Consider the following 25,852-nt stretch of genomic DNA (forward strand, 5'->3'; position numbering starts at 1 on the left):
ATCGAGTATAAAATTAAGAGTGATCAAAAAGTCGTCAAGCAAATTATAAATACTTTTATGGTTATTCTTTACATCCATAGTTCTTATAGCATTATACTTCTTTTTTTCTTTGTACTATTTTAACTAATATGGATAGTTTGAGTTGACTATGTCATAAATCTAAAGAAGATCATAACCTATTTAATTTAGAAGTGTCGCGGTGAATGCTCTTAAATAGCCCATTTTCATCCCCAGAAAGACCGGAAAAACAATTTCCAATTCAGTTTATCAGTCCACTAAGACCGATATGATAGTCAATACAAGTAGTGTACAACGCTACGATGTGCTCACTAAGAGTGATCAAAGTCGTGAAGACAAATTAAGTTATACAAGTAAAATATTTAAATAAAATATTTAAATAAAGTCCAAAATTAAATAAAAATAAGTTTTTCATGTAATTTCCTCCTTACCAAAATCTATTGACCTTTTTTTTTTGCTCCCAAAAAGAAAAAAGTGAATTTCATAAAAAGAAATCCTAATCACATCTCATTTTAGGAAAACAAAGTTTGCGAGAACCATCTTCTCCTAAACCAATTATCGAGAACATATCACACAACATAAATAACATAAAATCTACCACCCTTGGAATATTATTTCCGGCGATAAACCTCACCTTACCGACAAACCTAATTTACAAACTCGACCGTTTTTCAATAACTTAGCGAGAAACCGTCTCTCTCGACAATAATACCGTTTTCCTCTTCTTCATCGTCATCATCATCGTAATAATTGAATTGAACAATGGCAGTAGATTACTACAAGATTCTTCAAGTTGATCGAAACGCAAAAGAAGATGATCTCAAGAAAGCTTATCGCAAACTTGCTATGAAATGGCATCCCGACAAAAACCCTAATAATAAGAAAGAAGCTGAAGCTAAATTCAAGCAAATCTCCGAAGCTTACGATGTAATTATTCTCTTTGTTTGATTTAATTTCATCTATTTACTCTAATTTCATTGTTTAATTTCTGTTTTTGATTGTTTTGAGCTTTAATTTGCAGTCTTTTGATGTAATTTTGTTTATAGATTGGGATTAATTGAGTATGATTAGTTTTGTTGATTGTGTTTATCCTTAATCGATGATTAGGCAATGTTATACTATCAGTTATTGTTAATCTTATCTATTTACTGTAATTTCTTTGTTTAATTGATAGTTTTGAACTTTAGTTTGTGGTCTTTTGATGTAATTTTGTTGTGTTTTCGAATTTGTTGATTGTGTTTATCCTTTAATCGATGGTTTGAACTTTAACTTTCTGTATTTTGATGTAATTTTGTCTAGATATTGGAGTTAATTAAGCGTGATTCGTTTCGTCTATGATCTATGGATGATTTTTTGGTGTGTTTGCGAATTTGTTGATTGTGTTTTATCCTTAATCAGATGATGCGATCAGTTATTCCTAATCTTATCTATTCACTGTAATTTCATTGTTTGATTTCTGTTGTTTGAAATTTTGAACTTTAATTGGAGGTCTTTTGTTGTAATTTTGTTAAGAGATTGTAATTAATTGAGTGATTTCGATGTGTTTGCGAATTTGTTAATTGTATTTATTGTTAGTCCATAATGATCTGGCAATGCTACATTAGTTCCTCCAAATCATCGAACTTCAATGTTTAATTAGGTTAAATTAAGTAGCAATCAATTGTAATTGGTATAAAGTTTAAAACTTTAGTTGATAATCAACTTGCTATGATTCTTATGTTGATTTGTAAAGCTTGAAATATTGCTGTTTGATCAGGTCAACTTGATGACATGTTTGCATTTTATGGTTTCTTCATTTTGTCGATTTTTTTTTGATAGGATTCGAGCTAGGCTCCTATGATATGATACGTTTTTAATACTTTCTGTTGGTATAGGTTTTAAGCGATCCACAAAAACGAGCTGTGTACGATCAATATGGTGAGGAGGGCTTGAAGGGGCAGGTGCCACCACCAGGGGCAGGATACCCTGGTGGTTCAGACGGAGGAAGTGGTTTCACGTCATTCCGATTCAATACTCGTAGTGCGGATGATATTTTCTCTGAGTTTTTCGGGTTTTCAAGTCCCTTTGGAGGAGGACCAGGGGAAATGGGAGGATCTAGAGGCGGGGGACCGAGTGGATTTGGTAGAGGAGGAATGTTTGGCGATGATATCTTCCATCAGTTTAGTCGTGGTGGTGGTGGTGGAGGTGCTGAGGCATCGAGTATGCCTCGTAAGGCAGCTGCTATTGAACGGACATTGCCATGTAGTTTGGAGGATTTGTATAGGGGGACTACGAAGAAGATGAAGATTTCAAGGGATGTAGTTGATGCTTCTGGGTAATGTTTCTTAGTACTCTTATGAATGTTCGGTTCTCAGTATTTTCTGAATAATTTATTGCAGTTGACTATGCTGTCGCTAATGTTAGTGATGATGCTTTTATTTCTGCTCTTCGCATACTTCGATTATTATTCTGCTATATCTTGGTCACGTTCAGTGTGTTGTTTGGTGTTTGCGAGCTCAATAATATGGGTTACTTTCCTTTGAAATACTTTTTTCGAAGTGTTAGGCAGGTAGTAAACTAAGTTTTCATATCACACGTCTCTCTCTGCATGTGAAACCTCTTTGTCATGTTATTATACTCGATGTCTCGATGACACATTTTGCTGCAGTAAGCAGTGTAAGGATGTGATTACTGTTTCAGATGATGTTCTTTTAGACTTTTTTTTTTTTTTTGAGATTTGTATTTTTTTGTTGTCATTTAACTGCTTCTCTTCTATTGAGGTCAAATCCTAGCATGTTATCACGGGTTGACTTCTCTTAATACAAGTGTCGCGTCTCCTAAGCCACTAGTCAATAGTCTGTCATCAATGAGCCTGACTTCCCAAGCGGCTCAAATCTAATTGTTTTGTGCTATGTATCGTAATATTGATGCTAGCTGTGCATACTCACTCGATCTTCCCTCACGCTCACTCTCTTTGGCCAAGTGCTTAGGACTAAGGTTGAAGTGAAGTGAGCATTCATATCATTTTTGAAAAAAAAAACCTACAAGCCTTGATATAAATATTTTAAGTTAACCACTCCTACTTCTAACTCCCTATACCAGAACCCAGTGCACAGATGTATGTCCTAGAAATAACTGGCATTCTAGACCCAGTTCTTGAACATTCCAAACTTGCACTAAAGCGTTCATGATTATGACGCAAGAGAACTCTAGAATGCTCTAGTTTATTCTAGTAGAACTCAAATGTATTTATAAAAATTCTGGAGACTGTTGTACGTCCTTTTAGCCTTTGAGACAACTATGGTTGATGCGGTGAGAAGTCAAACGTTAGTCCGTGACATTGTGCTCCCTAGGCAATCACTTGACGAGGTTGAGCATTTGTTAGAATTTGGATTATGTATGAGTATTTTTAATGTTGATGATGGTCACTACACCACAGAAACGGCTGTTGCTGCCTCAAATTGCGGTTGTGATGACCATGAAGATTTTATTACTTGATTTAGTACCATGATTGTGATGGTTTCACGGACTAATATCCAAGTTTTGACCTTTGTGGTCATGTACTTGTTTGTGTGAGTAGTTTCTTGTGACTTATGCGGATATAGATGTTCTGTTTATTAGTTGACTAGTAGCTAGTTGGATGGATAGAATTTCTTGTTCTATCATGGATGTAGAGAATTTTAAGATCTTTACTACGGAGTATATAAACTTGCTTGTTCTGCATCTCTGTTATCTGTACCTATTGGCCAGAAGCCTATAACTTAAAACACGAGGTCTATAAACCAACTTCATGGCATTCAGCAATTAGTAGTTGACTAGTTGCATATGCTAGCATGGTTCTATCTGCTTTTGTGATGACCATCTACCTTTCTATTTTTCATTAGATGCCGGTCAGTGTATCTGAAATCTTTTCCCAAATATCTGAAACCCAAAACTTAAGCGTGGAGAATATACTAAACTTGCAGTACTGTATTATTTCCTCTGGCAATTATTCTTACCATTTTCAATGACAAAAATAGTGTTTTTTTTTTGAATTTTTTTTTTTTAAAATTTTGTCCTATTGAATGGCAATATGGCATTCTACATCTCTGATACTTTTGCCTTGCAATTTAATGCCTTATTAGATACTACCTTGCCATGTCGAGGCATTGCTCACTGAGTCACTGCATCTACAAGTGTGTTAAAAGTTTTTCTAGAGTTGAAGTTGAGATACGTGTAACAGAGAAACAGAGATTATTAGGTCCTTTCTTGCCTGTAGTAGTGTTAGTAACTTCTTTGGTTTTATTTTGTCCATTGAGATTGTTTTCATCTATTTTTGGCTCAGTTTGAGGAATTGTTGATTCGGTACTTCTGTGTTCACCAATCACCACTTGAACCTAGTTGATGCATATGTTTACTGTAATCAAATTTTAGAAGTTGGGTTTCAAAATCAGTGTATGCCTGTTACACGTTCAACCAGTTTTTACTTTAAATCAGAATGTCGTATGCCATGAGTTCATGACTATTACTTTCTCCTTCGTGCAATGTCCATAGTTGCTGCTTGGTGGTCCGCTTCTAGAATAATCTTATTGCTATCTGTGTCCATGCCTGTAAGTGGACTGCTTCAAAGCACAATAGGTCAAACAATTAGTCTTGCTGAAGACGGGTCGGAGCAAGTGACGGATAATACCACTCACAAAACGGATAGGGGGGACAAGGTGGGGGCACCCCCATGTGCTTCCCTCTCTCCTCTATTTGGGTCATTTGTGAGGAAAAATGGTATCCGTCACTCCAAAGTGACGAGTGACGGATACGTGCCGTCACAAATGAGATTTTGTGTAGGTCAAATGGCCTTTTTCCATCCCTACAGAAGGATAGAAAAAAGAGGAAATTTTTGGTGTATTTTATCGATAATCCTAAGTTATCTCAAGTCAGTTTCTAAGTCGTTACCTAATAATCTTATGTTTTGTTTCTCTTATGTAGGCGGCCAACAACTGTGGAGGAAATCCTCACCATTGATATCAAACCTGGCTGGAAGAAGGGCACAAAAATCACGTATCCAGAAAAGGGTAATGAGCACCGTGGCATTATACCCTCAGACCTGGTCTTCATTATCGATGAGAAGCCTCATACCGTATTTAAAAGGGACGGTAATGATCTTGTTATCACTCAGAAAATTTCCCTCGTTGAATCCCTAACCGGTTATACAGCACAAATAACAACCCTCGATGGTCGTACTCTAACGGTACCCATCAACTCTGTCATTAGTCCATCTTATGAAGAGGTGGTTAAAGGAGAAGGGATGCCTATCCCGAAAGAACCATCAAAAAAAGGTAACTTGAGGATCAAGTTTAACATCAAGTTTCCCACGAGGCTTACTCAAGAGCAGAAATCAGGTATCAAGCGGTTGTTATCTTCATAAGTCGCAGTCATGGCTTTCACATAATGTGTGATTCTATTCATACTGCTGTTTGATTCTCTGCACGGAATTGCGCACTCTCTTCAGTTTTAGACATTTACTAGAATTTTCAAGTATGAATGAGGCTGTACTTTCTTCTTAACTTTAATTTTATTTGTGTACCATAAATGATTTATGTAAGGTTGCCTATTATCATTTCACTAGCGGTTTTGATTTCTATCGATGAATAACGCGCCCCTTGAAACTTTGATTCTTTCCTGACAGAGTGAGTTTTATTTACTATTGATGAACGAGTCGGTTTGGCTTTTGAGTCGCCACTGACCTAGTTGCTGCTCATTGAAGGCTTATGTGACAGTTTTAATGAATGCTGGAGTCTGTGAAATCTGTTGACATAATAGCGAGGCAAACTGTTTAAGACTTTTTACATCCTATATTCGTGTGTCGCACGACATTAAATTGGTTTTCGTTCAAAATATTGTTATTGAGTTTTGTACGAGACGTTCTTATACGTGAAGCAAGTGCCAATAAACTGTTGCAACATTTATTTTTTGGACAGACGGTAAAAAAGACGTAACTACATACTGTTTGCTTTATGTTGAATAACTTAGTAACTTTTGCATCAAAAAATTGTACTCTATATATACATAGACTAAAGGAGTATAAGATAAGAGAAGAATAGTGACTTTTGAAGAACCGTGAAGGTTACGAGATCGAGTCTATGAAAGTCTAGGTCGCTCCGACTCTGTGAGGCATTGCAAAAGCTTAGGGACTGAGGTGGGCCACCATTGAATCTCGAGCCTATGAAATCCATAGGCTTCAAATTCAAGGAAACTATCTAAAGGCTTTATACATCCCGTTCGTGTGTCGCACAAAATATAATGTCGTTCGTCCCTGAGATACATAAAAATCAATCTGTCATCGTATGGGTGTACCCCGATGTCCCTGATGTCGTGATCTAATCTGTACCAGGGTGGTTTGATACTATCTGTCAGGAGAATACCTGCACATGAACCTTGGAAAATCGGCTTCCACATCATAATAAAGTTGGAGATTTTTAGGGCACCGTGGCAGAGCCGTCCATTGCTTGGTTATTGGATTGGTAATGTAATAAAGTCGGTCGCCTTCTTTATTGGTTCTAGAACTACGGCATAACACCAAGTCCTTGAATGTGGCCTCTACCCTGAAATAAGGTAGGAACGTCAGCGAGAATTTCGGCAACCTGAGTATGGATTCGATTCTTCCAACATAGGGGTAAAAGGTTCCGCTCAAGATCATGGTTGTAATGAAGGTCCACTGTTGCTGATCATCAGCATCAATATCAGAACCCGAGCGAGAAAGGGTGGTGCTTTTCTTTTTGTGATCAGTGAAGTGGGCTGCGAATTTGGAGTCGGAAATTAAAGAACACCAACGCTTGTTTACAGGACTGCATGATAGTACTGTTGCACCAAGGGAAGTCTAAATAATATTTGAGTTAATATATTGTCATCCAAATCGTCAATTGTTGTTGTTGCATTACCAGCACCGTCATTCATCATTTGTACGATTTTTTTGAGGTCTTACGAGACCCGTGTGTTGCATCAACAATATATATAAGCTTAAGACAGATATATATACCCGTCTTAAATAAGAATTCGTGATATGCAGAGTAATATTTAGGCGATTGGAAAGCAATGTATCCTTCATAGCTTTCCTTTTCTTTTTCCTATTAAAATTAAAATTATATTTCCTTTGTTTTATTTTGATAAATTACAACTGTGCAAGCACTCGTCAGTTTTATAGCAGAAATCGGGTATCAAGCGGCTATTATCGTCATAAGCCGCAGACATGGCTTTCACATAATGTGTGATTTTATTCATAATGCTGTGTGATTCTGCAAGGAATTGCGCATTCTCTCCAGTTTTAGACATTTACTAGAATTTCTGAAGAGTCACGAGCGAGAGCACCTAAGAAGGGGAGACGGTGAATTAGGTGTCTATTTAAAATTTAAGCTTAATGAAAGCTTCTTTTATAACTAAACACTATAAACAGTGCTTAGATGAAAAGAGAAGTTGATATTTAGAACTAGAGAGTTAGAAGTAATCAACAACGATTAAGCAAACAGAAGTTACAGTGTACTCAACTGTTGATTTCTGAAGATATAAACGTGAGTTTAGAGTGGCAGCGGAAATAGACACGACAAACGATATTTTTAAAACTGGTTCGGTCACTGCTCCGCGATTTACGTCCATCGCTATTTTATTAAACGTCTTAGAAATAAACTCATACAAACTAAGACCACCCCGAATAATAAAACAACTCCTCAACTTACTCCGGTTGCTAATGCTTAAAAGCTACTCCGCTTCCAAGACTTTTGCTTTGGGCTACTCCGCCGAAAGACTCCGTGCTCAAAAGCTACTCCGCTTCGAAGACTTCGTGCTTAAGATAACTCTATCCTAAGACTTTAGTTTGGTTCTACCCGGTTGTTACAAGACTCCACTTATCTCAATGTTGTTCACTCAATTGATCGGAGCAGATAAAGTTTAAGTACAAAACACGGGATCCTCGAACTCGACTAAACGACTAGGTGCCACACAACAAACTCAATCAAAGACTCCAAGAAAAACAAACTTGCAAAATGTAACTCAAAGATTTGTAAGTGATAAACGATTTTGCAAAGTTAATTTACTCGATAAAGCTTAAGTCTTTTTCAGTTTAAAACTCGTTTGTTGCACACTTGTAAAAATAAATTAAGCAAGGTATTTATAATGTCCAAGTAGAATACTTTACACATTAAAATATCTTAAACTCATAAGCACAAGTGATTAAAATATTGTAAATAGTTTGCTTGGGCAACATGCACAAGACAATCGAAATTCTTCTCCAAGTAAACCGAGTATTCTTCCTCAAGAAATCGGTGTATACTCAAGCAAGAAATCAGGTTAGTGCACACACAAATATGGGTTGGGTTTTTCGTCAAGAAATAAGCATAAATGGTTGTGTTTATGGGAATCATAAACATTTTCATAAATGTAAAAATGAAACAACCCTTTTATAGAAAGTGTCTTATTGTGCAAGCAAAATCTTTAGCAATACATTGAAAGCTCTATTTTCTTCAAAGACATTAAAACATTTTCAGAAAACTATTTGTGAACATTGAAAGCATTTTAACAATAGTTCAAATATTTTCGAAATAATTCTTTGAAGAACGAGTCAGAAGTAACAGTTGACTGAATTATTGTTTTTGCACCTAAACGTAAATTCGAGTTAAAGATCTCCTTACAACACATGACTTTAACATTAATGACAATCTTCATCTTTGATCTTCATGATGACTTTCTTGATAACCTCGAATTGATAATTGAAGTTTCATGCTACATGGTTAAAACTTAAGAGGCACACAATTAAATAACAATGAGATTAATTTGTGTTAAGACATCATCAACATTAACTAATCAAATTGGGTCTCTTTAATTTCCAATTATGAACGTGGCTGTACTTTTTCCTTAACTTTAATTTTGTTTGTGTATACCATAATTTGAGTCGACACTGATTAGTTGCTGCTGTTTGAAGGCTTATGTGACAAAGTTAGTAAATTTTGTATGAGACCGTCTCACGGACAATTGTCAGTAACTGTGGAGTGTGGACATCAAAAACCCATATGGTACTCGGCCATGACTGATATACCAAAATAAAACTAGTTGAGTTAGCTTTCATTGTTGACTGTAATCAACCAAAAATATGGTCCGTAGTTCAAGATATTTATAATTTGTTACTGACAGGTCAAAACTTATTTACTCCAGAACAGTCACATATATAGTCTTCGTATCCGTCTTATCAAACTGACCTACGATGCCTACCATATATGCAATCGAAGCGAGATGAGTTAGCTTTCATATTCAATTAGAACAATGAAAAAACATTACACGGTCTACGAGTTATTCAAGTTTCGGTGCAGACAGGTCATATACCATAACTAAGAATATTATGTTAAGAGATACGAAGTAAAACTTTAAGCAACTACAATCACTATATTAAAATAAAATAAAATTAAGAGGCATTTGACATGTGAAGCCTTGGAACTGAGGTGGGCCACCATTTGAATTCGAGTCTATGAAACGCCCTGAAATCATATTGTCGCAGGCTTTCTAAAGGCTTTATCAATCTTGACCGTGTATCGCACAACACTAATTGTCTGTCAAAGAAAAGAGCCATATAAATAAAATTATCATTATTCGGGTGAATTCCACAAAAATAGACGCCAATTTCATCGTCCACGTCATCCCACAAAGATGTATATAAACTTTTACTCGTAGCACGGGTTGATTCAATTATGTTCACATTACCGATGCATTTACCTTCAAAACTTTGGTTCCATACGAGTGGTACTTGACTCGGGTCCAATTTCCAAACTATCAACTCCAATTCGACGTCCCTTGTATTTTCCTCGCAATTGTAGCGCACCGTATGACCCGAAGTATGCGTGACAAACAATTTCCCTGAAGACTCTCGTAGATACCCGTAAACTGGTAACATAGGGAGAACGTTAGCCTCAATGGTAATAATATCAGTCGTTTCGTCTACATCAAACGGATTAAACGCGGCCAAATATAACCTATGGTGAAGGTAGACGATTCCATTACAAACAACACCCTTGAAACATTCACGGTAAACCGACTCATGAACCGCTACCTCTGATTTAATCGATACACTCAAATTACCTTTCTTCCACTCGCCAATCTCTGAACAATAGACCGCCAATTTGAAAACCGGTGAATGCAGTGATGCTACGCTTTGATTAATGACAACAACCCGAAACTTGTAATTTTGGGTAAAGTCAGAAGGCTCTTGGCATACTAAACCAACCCACGGCTTCGAAAACACATGGCATGGTGGCAGAGCAACCCATTGCTTGGTTAGTGGATTGGTAATGTAATAAACCCGAACGCCACCTGGACTGATAATCAGACTAGAACATAAGACCAAGTCCATGAATGTTGCCACAACATTGAAAGGAGTAGGTAGGGTAACATCGTCCATCATTCTAGTTGTAATAATTGTCCATGGTAGTAGCTTGTAGTCATCGTCATCAATATCAGGACTTTCCTTCTTGTGATTCGAGAAGTGAGGCGCAAATCCAGGGTCGGAGATCAAAGAATACCAACGTTTGTTTACAAGACTACATGATAGTACAGTTGTACAAGACGGAAGTCTAAATAATATTTGAGTTAACATATTGTCATCCAAATCGTCGATTGTCGTTGAATTACCATCACCGTCGTTGTTAACCTTACGTCTTTTCGTCATATGTGTTTTATTTTTTTTCCTTTTCATGCTTATCAGAGAATCCCCTACAGACGTTTAGGGCAATCTTATACTCTCTCCTAGTCGGAGTTTTCTTCCCCTTTGAGTTCTTCCCCTTTGATGTGGACACAAGATTTTAGGAGATGATTAAAGAATTAATAAAGGAAAATGATGGGGTTTGTGTATTGGACGGATGAATGAATAATTAGAAATTAAATAAGCAATTGTGGGTCAGCTGGGTTTGGTGATAGGAGAGAGATAAATAAAATAAGATTAAAAGTTGGGTGGGGTTTGGTGATAGGAGAGAGGGGTAAATAAAATAAGAGTAAAAGTTTCCAAAATAAGAAAGAGGAAGAAAACCTAAATAATCCGTTTAAGGAAATAGGGAAGAAAATAGTGAATAGGAGGGAGTATGTTGTTTGTGGTCGAATCTTATATTAACATGTCCTATATATACTAAAAGAATATGAAAAACTTCAATTTAGATAATCCCCTATATACTTTCCTATTTTGATATAATCCCTTATATACTTTGCTCTTTTGAGGAGCAGAAAATTATTTGTTGTAAGTTTTTTGTGATAAAAATTTCGTTATCGTAGTTAAAATCTACGGAGTATGTTATTTAAAAACTTATAAAATAATATTATCATTATTTTTGTGTAAGAAAATATTTTTATTAAAATGTACTCCCTCGTATTCTTAATAACCCTCCCCTTTCATGGAGGGCACGGGAATTAAGGGAGGGGAGTATTATATAATAAAGTATTGTAGTGGGGTAGGAGATTGGAGAGAGGGAAGGTATTGTGTGATTAAAATAAGTATTGTTGTGGTGTAAGATGATTAAAATAAGTATTGTTGTGAGCTAAGGTGAATAAAATAAGATAAAGTAGGAGTATTGTGGAGTATTGTTGTAGAGGTGGGGTGATTAAAATAAGTGTGTCATGTATTACTAGGTGTGTCGTGGATAGACGCGTCTTTTTTTTCAAATTTCAGCTCAGGCACAGCTCATGATCCATTGTGTGTCATACCATGTTGGGCTATGACAATCCAGTGTCGTGCTAAAATGGGTCATGGACTCATGGGCCATGCTTAGGCATGCTTGCCCACTTCCATCGATACTAGAGGGTCTGATAGTTACTACGGTCTACGGGTTGAAGTGTCATTTCGACAAAGTCATCATTTTACAAAATCAGGTGCAATTTTTTCGATGGTCGATAAATCTTTTTTTTTTTTTTTTTTTGATGTGACTACGGTCATTTTATGAACTCGATTCAACCAGTTTTGATTGGAAATTAGTAACTAATGTATGCATGAGTTACGAATGGGCCAAGTACGTACCGGTGTCAATGTGTTTTACGTACCCGTATAAGTTGAATTTAATACTTGAGTGTCGATGTTGTTAACTGTTAAGCCCAAGGACAAAAGTTCTATACTGTAACCGTATAAATTACAAAATTGTATTGTTGTGTATCGTGTGCTGGCTCTGTACGTATTCATAATAAAAGAAGCCATTGTTATAACAATCAGGGGATGTAGCTCAGATGGTAGAGCGCTCGCTTAGCATGCGAGAGGTACGGGGATCGATACCCCGCATCTCCATTTTTTTCTTTTTCTTTTTTTGGGGTTTTTCTAGTCACTCATACCTGAATTCTGTAGTATATAAAAACTTATGTACTCCGTACGTGATTATCTGAATAATGCAATATCTCTATACTCGATAATGGAAACTGTTAAGTTACGTGCTTAATTGCTTATAAAAAACATTATTCTACAATGTAGCTCTTTATATAAAAATCAAAATCAAAACGCTCTAATGACTTGTATCAAATCAAACCATAAAACATAATCCTTACATAATCTCATACTAATATATCATATCAATACCAAATATTGCACCTTCTTCGGGTGCACTTCAAACCGGTGATATTGAACCTACACAGAAAATCCAAACGCTTCGACATAACCATGTAACCGTAAAACATATTGCATGACTACTATATTAGCACTACGGGTTTGTGTCACACCCATAAACACTGACCTCAATACACGATGATAGTGAAACTCAATACCACGCGAGCTGTCAGTGTCCTTCCTCCAAACTAACCTGAGGAACTTGTATCCAAAACACCTTTAAAACCCAATTCCCCATAAAATTAAACGAATTACGATGATCTCCCTCTACACGGACGATTATTTCTTTCAATTCCTAATCTCCTCATGCTTTGTTGCTGTCGGATAACAGCCGCCAGAAACCTTAAACCTTGAGGAGGCGTTAGAATTTCAGCAACTCGGGCAGCCGTGTTCACCCTCAGGATGTCAGCATTGGCAACCACCTCCTCTAGCACTACCTGCAATTGTTCCAACGCCTCGTTTGTTGCCGGTCTAGTGGATTGCTCTTCATCGGACCTTGTAGGAGCACTCTTTAAGGCGTGTATCATTGGTGGAGCCGCCGTGTTCTCTTGTATCTTTGCAAGATCGTCTGCTATGTTTTTCTCCTCCACTCTTGTCTCTCGTTTCAACCTGTTTGTTATGTTGAGGTCGTCAACTCGTCATTAATCAAGAGGGTTCAAAGGACATGAAAATTGAAGGAATACTCCGACAAGTGACTTATTCTCGATCTTGACCACTAGACTACAGTGGCGTTTCTAGGACCGGTACAATGGGGGTTCAATTTTACACACAATTTTTTTTAAAAACTAACACCGTAATTTTCTTATTGATAATGTAGCTATAATGTTGATTATTCTAAATTTTATTTTAGGTAAGTTCTGAAAAAAAAAAAATGCAGTAGATGAAATTAACTACGGAAAATATTATTGAAGTCAATAACACAAAAAAAATTAAAACCCATATAAAGGGAAAATGCAGTCATGGGAGTCGAACCCATGACCTTCAAAACAAAAAAAAACTAATACTTTACCACTACACTACTTTCTGAATAATGATATAACACTACACTAAATTGTTCTTCTCTTTTTCAATGGGGGTTTAATGGAACCCCATGAACCCCCTTGGAAACGCCCCTGGTAGACTATGACCTCAACGCACATGATTAGACGCTAAAAAAATTCAACAATCGACTACTCAATCGTCGTTACATACATTTAATATACTCAACACTGTCAACGACTAACACTACCAATAATTAATACCCTTCTCGGTAATAAATTACTCGTAACTAACAATTTCATTGTACGGTCCCACACATATAAGACAATCCTTTTGCGAAAAAAAAAAACTAAACAGTTATTGCTATTAGTAAATGAAAGTTTTTTATATAAAGGGATCATCTCCCACAAAAATCAGGGAAAATTTGGATAGCATGCAGTACAAGGCGCTTGTGATACTTTGCCATACATGTTGACTCGGCTGTCGAATAAGTTCAGTGACACAATTGCTGAGAACGGGGATAATTGATATACGTCTAGGTAACAAACGAGCTCAATTTCTCTCCATTTCCTAAAAAGAAATGGAGAGGCAAGTTCCTATTAGTGATCCGGATCGCATCTTGACAACATCTAACGATTCTCAATTTACGCATAAAAGTAAAGGAAAAATGAGAGTGGAAAGGGTAAATATTATTAAAATAGATTGTGAGAGGAAATGGAGAGAAAGGAAATAGAGAGGATCCAAATCCGTAACAAACTAACAAGTTGTGTTCTCTAGTGAGTTCATCATTCAGATCATTTTGTTTTTATCATTAAAAAAGTATATTTGTATAATTGTATGTAAACTACTCTGTATCATAGAGTCGTACCTATGTCGTACAAGGTAGTATTAGACAATATACTCAGTATTTAGTACTACAAGATTTAAAATATTCATGAGATTCAACATAATATTCTACATTTATACTTATTTAAATGCTGTATATTACATTCGTATTATACTATATTGGCAAATCCAACTGTACCGTCTCACGGGACGGTGAAGATCAATTGTTTAAGGTGGTCATAACATATTAACATCACTCGGATTAACACATATTTTTGTTAAAGATGGACATACCTACCTTAAATAATAATCCCTTTGTCCCGGTCAATTGTTGTCCTTTTGTTTTGGCACAAATACCAAGGAAACAGGAGAAGGCCAATAACTAAATGACAAGTGGAACAAATTGAATGAGAATGATCAAATTACTCATCAATTCATTCTTAAAATAGAAAGGACAACAAATGACCGAGACACCCCAAAATAGAAAAGGACAACAAATGACCGGGACGGAGGGAGTACACCATAAAACAGGTTAAATAAATAGACGAGACAAATAATAAAATGCCTAGAAAATAATAAACTTTTAAACTTATCTACTTAGTACTCCCTCCTATTCGTTATATTTTTCCCCTTTATTTTTTACACAAGAAATAAGAAAATGAATTTGGACCACACAAAGCACATTACCCCACATGTCATTGAATTTGGACCACACAAATCAACCCAAAAAAGAAAATAGGGAAGAAAAACCGAATAACCGAATGAGGAAATAGGGAAGAAAACCCTGAATAGGAGGGAGTATTTGATTTGTTTTACCCTTAAAAACCGTTTTGAAGAGTCTGAGTGAATACTTAAAGCGGGCTATGTACAATGAACTGTGTACAATGAAGGCGACAGCCTATATGGCAGCATTGACAAAGGACCTACCATGCTACCTTTGGAATATTTTATTTCATTAATTTGAGCTAATGACGTCACGAGAGTGACGCAAGGGAGTACATTAGTTTTATAATAATGTTTTTTTTCAAAAAGCTAGAAGAGTGAAGTTTAGTGATTAAAACTTCCGTTAATTTTCCGAAGGTCTCAAATCCAACCCTCATGAAGAGGAATTAGGTGTGAGCGTGGGTTATACGGTCTCACTTGATATACATGGTTTACTGGTTATCACGTATACACGGAAGTTATGTAGTACGCTTCAAAAAGTGATTGACGATTCGCGGCTGAGAATTCCGTCGTTATCCAAATAAATAAACGCAAAGTGTCCCCGATCTAACTAAGAGAATAGGTATTTCACAATTTTTCCCTTTAAAAGGATTTTTTTAATAAGAAAGCTAATTATAATTGATTGCATTCATTAAATATGGAAACTTATTTTATTAAATTATTATTTTTTTCATTAAATATAATTTTCATCAAATTATATTATTTTCACTTATAAACTATAATATTTTAATTATAAATAAAATTTACATAAAACTATAGAATGTTAAATCTTTTATTGATATTTTTATTCGACAATGACTTCAACCCTATTATGTATAAAACAAAATTATAAATCGTTATTATTACTTTCGGGGCAAAAAAATACTTATAAATTAAAATCATTAACTTTGTGATATAAAAATATTCAATAGATCTCTCTTAAGACGGATATATCCGTCACAAACTTGTGACGGGTCAAGTACCACTTACATGGTTAGAAAAGATAAAAGTAAAGGTAACTTGGGAATTACAAAAGGCTTGTCTTTATCTATGCAAATGGGTTTTATTTGACCCGTCACAAGGTTAGCCGTCACAAATGAGAATTTGCGTAAAATATTATGTAAAATACATTTTAGTACATTAATCAATTCTCTTGATTAATTTTCAGCTTTTTTTTCTCAAAGTGAAATACAATAATAATAATAAATGCGAACAATTAATGAGTTACAACTATTATATAAGTACGAAGTAATTTATTAAAAAAAAAAACTCTATATACCGTGTGTTTATGGCAGGAGCTCTAACTGGTTGTTCATCAATAGAAGGGAATGTTGAGATTGTCTAAATTCAATTGAGAGATGAAATTGATTCTAATGATCTAATCATAACCAATTTATATTACTGGATAGAGGGTCTTAAAAGTGCAGTGCATACTTCTTCTACATGCTTCAACAATTAGATGTTTCTAATACTTTAAAATCAATTCAAATTAAGAGGAAAGAATCGTGTCACGGCTTCTAATTATCTATCTAAGTTCAATTAAGCAGAATACTTCTTCCATTCCAGTCATTTTTTTATCTTTTCTATTTAAACAATGCTATCTACCTTCTCCCTCTCACCTTCTCTTCCACCTTCTATTCCACCTCTTATAATCGATTAAGTTAATATATATCGAGTGGGGTCGAATGACAAGTCGATGAAGCCAAATATATTATATTTAAACCAATTATTAGAGTAAAAGTTAGAAAAGAGAAGGTATATAGCAATTCTCTTTCTATTTATGGCGTCTCACTCATCTGTTTACCTTTCTATATTTGGAGTTTTCTTAAAAGATAATTTAATTCTAGTATTCTACCTATTGTCTCGTTTTCGTTGTCTTTTGTACCAAAACCAAACATAAACAAATGACCAGGACAATAGGAGTAACTGATAAACCGTAATAGAGATGCACTAGCGAAATTTCTGAGTTAAAATTTTCGATTGCATATTTGCATTACTAACTCATCCTTAAAACCTTTGTTGAAGCCAATTTCATACATTTAATTATGTGGGATATATTTTAATCGAACGTAAAAAAAAATTAGCCTAAACAGAGAAAGTATAAGCGAAATAAAAAAATTTAAACAAATGTAAATAAATGAATGTATGTAACATAAAATTACTCGTACTTGTAATTAACAAGGTTACCTATCAATAGCTTGAATTTGTCGTGCGGAGAGGTCACCAACCGAGTCGGTTACGAGTTGAAGAAGCACACAAGGTCGAAACCCGGCAACCCAAAGAAAAGCACATTCAAACGAGGAACACCAAGGTGGTGAAAACATAGACAAAACATTATCATGTGCAGCACGTGACTTATGCTCATAATACTCCTCAAAATGTCCAAGAGCACGTGCTATGAGCTCCTCAGCCACCTCGGCCGTCACCGCCTCCTGGCCGCGCTTACCGTCACCAAGCGCGGCCGTGATTTTGGCTAAAACCTCGTCTTGTTGGTGGTGCCAATCACGGAGGAAGCCTTCAAAGGAGTATACAGAATTAGATGTAGAGCTATGTGATGGACCTCCACTTGTCATTTTATGTGTTTTATGTATTTTATGCGAGTCAGTAACGAGGTTTTATAAAAGAATCCCAAGTAGATCGATGTAGTGTACTAGAAGTGGAGTGGGTTGTTGTAAAGTTGGGAAAATGTACGTGTGTGCGTATGTGTAACGAAATATATATACATATATATATTGCGAGGGGTGTGGTTCGGAGAAAAAGGATTATGCATCTGAGATAGTGTGGGATAGTTGCCATGATTATATTATTGTTTGTATGTCTTTAGATATTTTTGTACAAGTATTTTGGGATATTTTTATCGTTCTCGTAGTCGAGTATAATAAATGTCTTTAAAGCACATATTAAGATGTAGCCAGAGGCAGAACCAGGATTTGAACTTGGGGGGCGAAAAATTTTAGGGGGGGCGAACGACTAATTTCATAAGATACATTCGAAAAAAACTCGGAAATTTAAATTCTAAGTTTTTATAAAAGAAATCCGGACTTCGATTTTTCTTCTCTATATTTTCACATTTTGAGGTGTGCGTTTGATAACGCTTTATTTTACCTATTTTTAACTCACGTTTTATCTCTTATTTAGTCGAATTAATAACCCGAGATGAGTTTATTCACTCATTCTAGTATTAAATAGAGTATTAGTCAATTAGTTTTGAATAATGAAATTCTCTATATTATTTTTTGGATATTGGTATTGCTCATGTACGGTTCTAAAGGATGATTTACAGGACCGACCATGTGGGTGTGCAACCCGTGCCGCCGCACAAGGCCCCAAATTTGTGGGGGCCCAATTCTCTTTAGCATCCAAAAACATTTACAATTTAACGCATAGAAAGACACTATGGAACTCCTGGCACAGTTGTTGAAAAAATGGCTTTTAAAAGAAACGGTCCGTGTTCAATCTTTCATCATCTCTCCCATTTAACATGATGATTTTTTTTTTGAATTTATACAATGTGTTCTTGTATTATTTCTTGTCATCTTATTTTTTCTCCCATTAAATTACAACCACTTTAAAAATCTATAGTAAAAAAATATTGTAAACCGATATTTTGTTTGAACACTAAATTTACCAACAACAAGACAAAGACAAAATGAGTAGTTATTGTTGGGTTGGTGATAGGGATAAATTAGGAAAGATTTTATAAAGCAAGTATAGAAAGAAAAAAACAAAAAAAGAGGAAAGTAATTAAGTAATGTTATTGGATAAAAATGGTGGGGACTGAAACAAGGGTGAATGGGAAGAATTCTATATTAACCCACATGTGAGTGTTCCATATTGAAGGAGAAAGAGAGATTGTACCACTTTATAATTAAGGGGGATACCCCTTCTATTGCCAATTGGTTTTAGGATGAAACCTTCCTTGTGTTGTTAAGTGGTCCGTCTCTCCTCCATTCGGGTAAAATTCAGGCCCATTTGCATGATTTATCAGCTAAGAAGGCAACAAGTGTACATGCACATCGACAAGGCGACTATGTAAAAGTTGTGAAAAACGAGGAGATATGGATTCCATTAACTTCATTCATTCATATCAAAACATGTCATACTCCCTCCTATCCACTCTTTTCTTCCCTATTTCCTAAAACGGATTATTCAGGTTTTCTTCCCCTTTCCTTTTTGAGAAAGTTTTTATTAATATTATACTCTTACCTCTTTCCACTCATCAAACCCCACTATATACTTTATTAATATTTAATTCTAATTATTCCTACCTCTCTCCAATAACCAAACCCCACTCATCTCCTTTATTAATATTTAATCATAATTATTCATACCTCTCTCCAATTACCAAACTCCACTCATATATTTATCAATATTATACTCCCCACCCTTAATCTCCGTGCCCACTTCAAAGGGGAAAAAAAGGGTGGATAGGAGGGAGTATAATTCGTCCATAGGTGTAACTGTACACAAATTCTTGTTTTGACCCGTTATTCATTTTAAACGGATATATCCGTTTATAATGAGACTAATTGATAGCTCTAAGAGAAACAATACGGAAATGTACACATATAAATACATAATTTAACCTAGTTAGATCCAACCAACTTAGTGTCTATCTGTGAAGAAAACCACCCATATATTCCCACATGTGAGTGTCCCACATTGATAAAAGAGGATGGGAGTAACCACTTTATAAGGCAAGGGGCTACTCCCTCTATTGCCAATTGGTTTTAGGATGAAACCTCTCTTGTGTTGTTAAGTAGTCCGTCTCTCCTCCATTCGGGTAAGGCCTAGGTCCATTTGCCCATTTATAACCCTTGTAATCAACTTGTAATCTTGTACACAAATTATGAAATATACTCCATTTATAACCCTTTTTATCTCTAAAATTTGCATACTAGGAATCCCTTCCTTTGCCTTGAAAATCATGGATCTTGACTTGATCAAGTCGTCGACATTGTTGCCACTAAATAATACGGAGTAGAAATATATTTCAAATAAAATACTTAAGTAAATGCGGAGTTTGTGTGTATCATATAAGATTATCAAGTTCAATTAATTATAACAATCCTAAAAATGTCTTTCCTCCAAACAATCAATCAATAAAATGAAAGTTGCATAGGTCTTTTACTAACCTCCTAGTTCTAATACCATGTGAAAGATAATATAGGTGATGCATATAAAAACAAACAAAGCGTCTTGCTTGTGACGGATACTATTGACTCTCTCACAATAAGGCAAGTGGAAGGTCAAGTGGGAGAGAAATAGAGCACCCAATAGATAATATCACTTGCATAGTGTGAGATGACACTATCCGTCTTCAGCTTATGACAAATAGTGTCCGTCTTCAATCAGAATTTGTGATATAAAAAGCGTGAAATAAAAAAGGCAGGAATATCGGCGAGAATTGTCGTATAGTATTAGTGATGCACTGATGCATGTGCATGTGAGTGTTAAATAAACTTAGCCAAGAAGCAAAATTAAACCTGTGAACAGAGTACTGAATTTTAGTATAGCGGTACCTGATTTAGTAAGCATCCTATCTTATTTGGATTTGCTGATTTGTTTTCATTTCACACCACCTTCCCTCTTTTTCTTTTTTAATTATGTGCAGCCTTCGTGTAATCATGTCCTCCATCCTTTCTTGTATGCTTCTAGACTTCATCACTTGTGTCTTTTGCTCTTAATAAGATAGCTTGTCCACTAAGTTAAAGATAAAAGAAAGTCTAAGCTACAGTCGATATGTACGTTATTTGTATACCCTAATAAATTAAGGGAAAAACACGCCTTATTTATTTCATTTTTTTTTTGGTCTAAACCATCTGGTAATCCAAACCACATTGGGCCGATTAATCCGGATTTCGGGGCGTGTCCAAGGATTACGGTATTTAAATCCCTCCCAATCGCAGTTGTGGGGGATCGATCCGCAGACCTCCCTACCAAGCGTAGCCCCATGCTACCACTGCGCCAACCAACGTTTCATTAGAAAATGCTTTATTATTACTCCCTCCTATCTACTAACATCTTCCACATTTTCTAAATTGGAAAATTCACAAATACCAATTGATTAGAGTGTAAGGTGATATATATGATTCAAACACCTTGATAGCCGAATGGAGAAGAGACGGACCACTTAACAACAAAAGGGAGGTTCCATCCTAAAACCAATTGACAATAGAAGGAGTAGCCCCCTTGGTTATAAAGTGGTACAATCTCTCTTTCTCCTTCAATGTGGGACACTCACATGTAGGATAATATGAGATTCTTCAGAGAGTACCAAGAGTTTCTGGGTTGGAGGAGTCTAACATGGACCCGACACTAGGGCGGAGGCGGGTTGGGCTTGGTTGGCTAGCTAGACATTTGTGAACTGCCAATGATGAGTTATCAGTTTTTGGCCACTTGGGAGTGCTAGGTCGAGCTGGTCCGCATAGTTGACTGCCTCTAGATAGATATAGTGACGGTTTAAACTAAAGTTAGCAAAGTGGTCAAAATTGATTCGTCTCGTGCCTGATTTGATATGAAGAGTCCTACGTTCAAGATGACTCGATTTGGATTTTTTTTTTCGTAATTTGTTTTGTGAATGAACGCTATTGATTGTATTTACTCATATTATTTACTCTTTCATTTTGTTGACGATATTAATCACTTTTTTCATACCAATTTCTTTTTACCAATTTGATATTAACTAAATTTCACAAATCTCGTTTCTAACGGGTCAAATAAATATTTAACCTATCACAACTCACAAGTAAAACTATCACAAGTAAAACTTATCGAATAAACTTCTACGGAGTAATTTTTTTTTCTTTAAATATCCAGCTATTTGGCAGGCATTTTACTAGCTTTGCCGTAAACCGAAGGGTATACGTTCCTATGATTATTATCGTTATATGATGGGACATGGGCAGAGCCGGCGTAGATAGACTACATGATTGGGTTTTTGAATCACATTTCCATACGCATCGCCGCATCCATACATGTACCAACTTTATTTATTTCTATTTTTATTTTGTGAAATCTATGTACTGACTTTATGAGGATTCCAATTGAAAGGGGGAAAGGCATCTTTTGTCTCTAAAAATATCATATCTTCCAAGTATTTTATAAAAAAAGAGGGTTTCACAACAAGTTTTTATATTCACAATGTCATTTAGGATAGAAAATTACCGTTTATGTATATAAATTGGATGTTATTTAACCAGTTTAATGTAACATATTATATCTATCTTAAAAGAGACAAAATGTTATATATAAACGGTATTTCATTATTCTTTTAGCATATGAATAATAGTTCACTTAATTTGTGAACAATTTTCTTTTATGTAGGATATGTAACAAATACTCCGTAGTTAAAATAGAGGGAGCAGACATAAGTATACATTATACGGTGTACAACTAGAAAATCATTTCCGTCTCAAAAAAATTAAGAATAAAACGTAATAGTCGTATTGCCTTTAATCAAATCCATTATACTTATTTACCTTTTATAGATGTAGTTTGGAAGTCCTTTTTTTTTTACAAAATAAATTTTCAATGAAAATATGATCTGAAAATCCGTAGAAATAATTGAGTAGATTGGACTAGATGTAAAGTAGGCCCAACCCAACTCATTACCAGTCCAACGAACCTCGTTGCAATTACCTCTAACTTTTCAAGCCCTTTATCATCTCTTTTCCTTCAAAATGGCGTGTGACGGTGTAAGAAACTCAAAAGTTTGCTAGTCTAATTTCTTAATTCTTCAATTAGTTTAGACCTCGTACATTATATACACGGTATTTAAAGTTTAATATTTTTATAAAATTATTTATATAATATTGATACCTTATAATTGTTTACATTTGTCATCGTTGTATTTTGCTTGGATAAATAAAAGCGAGAACTGAATAATTAAGAGAACTGAGTAATGAGTTGATATATTTTAGTGAAAATATTTCTATAGCATAAAACTAATGAGTTTCAATTTATATATTTTTTTTTTCAATTTTCTTTATCGCGAAAGTAATAACAACGATCGTATAGTTTTATACAGCATATGGTCAACTCATCATCTAATAATGGGATCAATAAAAGATTTATTAGCAATTTATAACTTTATCTCAATTTTTTTTTATTTTAGTTAAAATAATATAGTTTAGAGTTTAGTGAAAATAATATAATTTGATGAAAAGATTAATTTTAATGAAATTATAATAGATGATGAATTAAATTGTAATTGTTAGTTTTCCTTATTTAGTGAATGAACATAATTATCATTAGTTTTCCTTTTTTGGCGGAAAAATGGTAGAGTTTACCTATTATTTTTAGTAGATAAGTGATTATTTGGCAATTACATCTAGGGCCATCGAATTTTGAACATGTATACGTGAATTCATTTTTCTGAACTTTTTTTATCTATTTGTAAACTGTATTGGGATTAATTGATTAAGTTAATATGAGACGAGTCACGAGCTCTTAAAAGACTTACTCTTATTTACGTAATTGATGGGTTTTTATGCGCTATTTGACATTGTGGTTTATGTGGTAAATTGGATTAGTGAAATATATTATGATATTATTACTCCATCCATGTTAATTAGTAATCATTTGTTTACGTTAGTTTCAAATCTTGCTCACAAAGATACACAATTGATTGCGAGGGACGTATCGATGTAAATAAATTTACGCCTACACATATGTTCTATTGCTGGTTATCATGGTCATTTACGCCTAGTTCTATTGCTAGTTACCACAAAGGTTTCTAAATAAAAAAAAAAATTGAACAAAACCCAACTAACATGAATAAGGAAAACGTTAGACAGACAGACACACTATAAGAGAGTATGTAATATGATTTCGTCAAACTCGTCATTCCAGCTCTTATCAATTGTAATCCACCAGAGTTGCACAAATTATGTGCAACTCTAGAATATACCTATCGCAAATGATTCTACAATGACTTATTATAAAATCGGGTTTTACTTATTATTTGAATTTGAATTTTTGACTAACATACTTCTCGAACGTATAGGCAGACCCTAATAACCCGAAGATTCGAGAAATAAAGTGCAAAAAGAAACACAAACTTCCAACAATTTTGGCCACAAGAACAATATCAATGACCACACATGAAAGCACCTTTTATGTCTTGTGGCTCAACAAGACTCCACATAGCATAATTCTACTGTGTGTTCCCATGCCAACTACGTAACCCCATAACTTTTAGTACACTACGTGGAACCAAAATGTCCCTCAATTTTTACCCTAACCATAATATAAATTCAATGCATTGCACCCATCTTTTACCATCATCAACCAACAATTCAATTACCAATCTTCCTACATTTAAATCATTTTTTCAAATCTAATACAGCAGAATCAAATTTGTGAGTTTTTATAATTTTAAGATTAGTAATGGCCATGCAAATGCAATCCCTTGTAGCGAGTCCAATTTCTGGACTAGGGTTCTGTTCAAGTTCGACCCGTATGGTTTACCCGGGCGGGTTTATGAGCCGGATGTCGAAACGAGTTGGTGTCCAAGTTAAGTGTATGGCTGAAGAGGGTGGTGAGAACGAAGTTAAGGCTGGAGGAGTGCCTCCTTCTACTCCTTTGTCAACTCCTAACCCTACTCCAACTCCTAAGCCACTACCAAAGGTGAGTTGCTATTTTCTTAAACCACTTTCTTAATTTCAATTATTTATTTATCTTTAATTAAATATCAGCGACAAAAAAAAAAGTAAATAATATAGTAGATTATATCATTAAGCTAATTGTACTACAGCTGGTGGTACAATTTTGAGATTTTGTAAAATGTTCTCGAATTTAATTGTTAAGTTTGTAAGGTTTTTTTAACTATTCATATTGACATCAAAAAATTACTCCGTATTATGTAATTCAATAAGTTTGAAATGTTCGGGAAAAATTACATAACTCAATATAAGTAAAATTAACTTGATTGAGCAACGCTCTGATATATCTGGAGGTATAATCCTTTTATGTGTAGACGGAAAAGTAAATGAGTTGGTAATATTTGTTTTATAGGTAAGCACAAACTTTGGAGACTTATTTGCATTCAGCGGCCCAGCACCAGAGAGGATCAACGGCCGACTAGCCATGATCGGGTTTGTAGCAGCAATTGCGGTTGAGCTATCCAAGGGAACTGACATTTTTTCTCAAATTTCGGATGGTGGTGCGCCATGGTTCCTAGGAACAAGCATCTTGCTCTCGGTCGCCTCGTTGGTGCCGTTGTTTAAAGGGGAGAGAGCTGAATCAATAACAAAAGGGATCATGAATTCTAATGCTGAACTTTTGAATGGTAGACTTGCTATGTTAGGGCTTGTTGCTTTGGCTTTTACTGAGTATGTTAAAGGAGGAGCTCTTGTTTAAGCTTTATGTTTTTTTGGAGAATGTAAAAATTACCGTGTGGTAAATTAGTATGGTTTTAGGTAATTGTTTTGAGTATTTTGGTTAGGAATGCATGTATACACTAGTACTAATTTTTGAACCCGTGTCTGTACGGGTGATCTTCAAAATTGCATTATACGGATAACTCTTATGATACCCCTGAAGTTTGCATTTTTTTTCCTCAAATGCCAATACTTTTCTCAAAAATTACTTCAAGTGCTCGTATCTCTTAGTCAAAATTTTACAAAAGCGCGTTTTTTTCCCAAAATTTTAGATCTCGAAAAGACAATCATTATGAAAAAAAAAAATTTGTCAAAATTTCTTGAACGAATAAACTTGGGCAAGTTGTAACTCGGTTCTATGGTATTAGAAAAACGGAGT

The 25,852-nt window shown here is 35.1% G+C and overlaps 3 protein-coding genes and 1 non-coding gene across 4 annotated transcripts; 3 read left to right on the forward strand and 1 right to left on the reverse strand.

The window, feature by feature from the left end:
• The first annotated feature begins 516 nt into the window (after nt 1-516).
• LOC141594491 (uncharacterized) lies at nt 517-5,618 on the forward strand. Its single transcript, XM_074414508.1, has 3 exons — nt 517-945; nt 1,893-2,332; nt 4,960-5,618. The coding sequence occupies exons 1-3, from the start codon at nt 781-783 to the stop codon at nt 5,396-5,398; spliced, it is 1,044 nt and encodes a 347-aa protein (XP_074270609.1). The 5' UTR covers nt 517-780; the 3' UTR covers nt 5,399-5,618.
• A 6,583-nt stretch (nt 5,619-12,201) lies between these two features.
• Nucleotides 12,202-12,274, forward strand: TRNAA-AGC (transfer RNA alanine (anticodon AGC)). The gene has a single exon. It is a non-coding gene; the product is annotated as a tRNA-Ala (tRNA).
• Nucleotides 12,275-12,467: 193 nt separating this feature from the next.
• On the reverse strand, nt 12,468-17,788 carry LOC141594500 (protein ZW2-like). The gene is made up of 2 exons (XM_074414519.1): nt 17,279-17,788; nt 12,468-13,195 (listed from the first exon to the last, which is right to left on the reverse strand). The coding sequence occupies exons 1-2, from the start codon at nt 17,662-17,664 to the stop codon at nt 12,838-12,840; spliced, it is 744 nt and encodes a 247-aa protein (XP_074270620.1). The 5' UTR covers nt 17,665-17,788; the 3' UTR covers nt 12,468-12,837.
• Nucleotides 17,789-24,373: 6,585 nt separating this feature from the next.
• LOC141594511 (early light-induced protein 1, chloroplastic-like) lies at nt 24,374-25,678 on the forward strand. Its single transcript, XM_074414529.1, has 2 exons — nt 24,374-24,721; nt 25,109-25,678. The coding sequence occupies exons 1-2, from the start codon at nt 24,482-24,484 to the stop codon at nt 25,451-25,453; spliced, it is 585 nt and encodes a 194-aa protein (XP_074270630.1). The 5' UTR covers nt 24,374-24,481; the 3' UTR covers nt 25,454-25,678.
• Nucleotides 25,679-25,852: the final 174 nt, after the last annotated feature.

Source organism: Silene latifolia, chromosome 1 (assembly GCF_048544455.1).
Source record: "Silene latifolia isolate original U9 population chromosome 1, ASM4854445v1, whole genome shotgun sequence".
NCBI lineage: Eukaryota > Viridiplantae > Streptophyta > Magnoliopsida > Caryophyllales > Caryophyllaceae > Silene > Silene latifolia.

Excerpts from the sequence above, each read along its gene's own strand:
- LOC141594491 (XM_074414508.1), top strand. The coding sequence starts at position 781 with ATGGCAGTAGATTACTACAAGATTCTTCAAGTTGATCGAAACGCAAAA. Across the intron at positions 946-1,892 it reads AAATCTCCGAAGCTTACGAT|GTTTTAAGCGATCCACAAAA; the intron begins GTAATTATTCTC and ends CTGTTGGTATAG. Across the intron at positions 2,333-4,959 it reads GATGTAGTTGATGCTTCTGG|GCGGCCAACAACTGTGGAGG; the intron begins GTAATGTTTCTT and ends TCTCTTATGTAG.
- LOC141594500 (XM_074414519.1), bottom strand. The coding sequence starts at position 17,664 with ATGACAAGTGGAGGTCCATCACATAGCTCTACATCTAATTCTGTATAC. Across the intron at positions 13,196-17,278 it reads CAAATTCAAGCTATTGATAG|GTTGAAACGAGAGACAAGAG; the intron begins GTAACCTTGTTA and ends CATAACAAACAG.
- LOC141594511 (XM_074414529.1), top strand. The coding sequence starts at position 24,482 with ATGGCCATGCAAATGCAATCCCTTGTAGCGAGTCCAATTTCTGGACTA. Across the intron at positions 24,722-25,108 it reads CTCCTAAGCCACTACCAAAG|GTAAGCACAAACTTTGGAGA; the intron begins GTGAGTTGCTAT and ends TTTGTTTTATAG.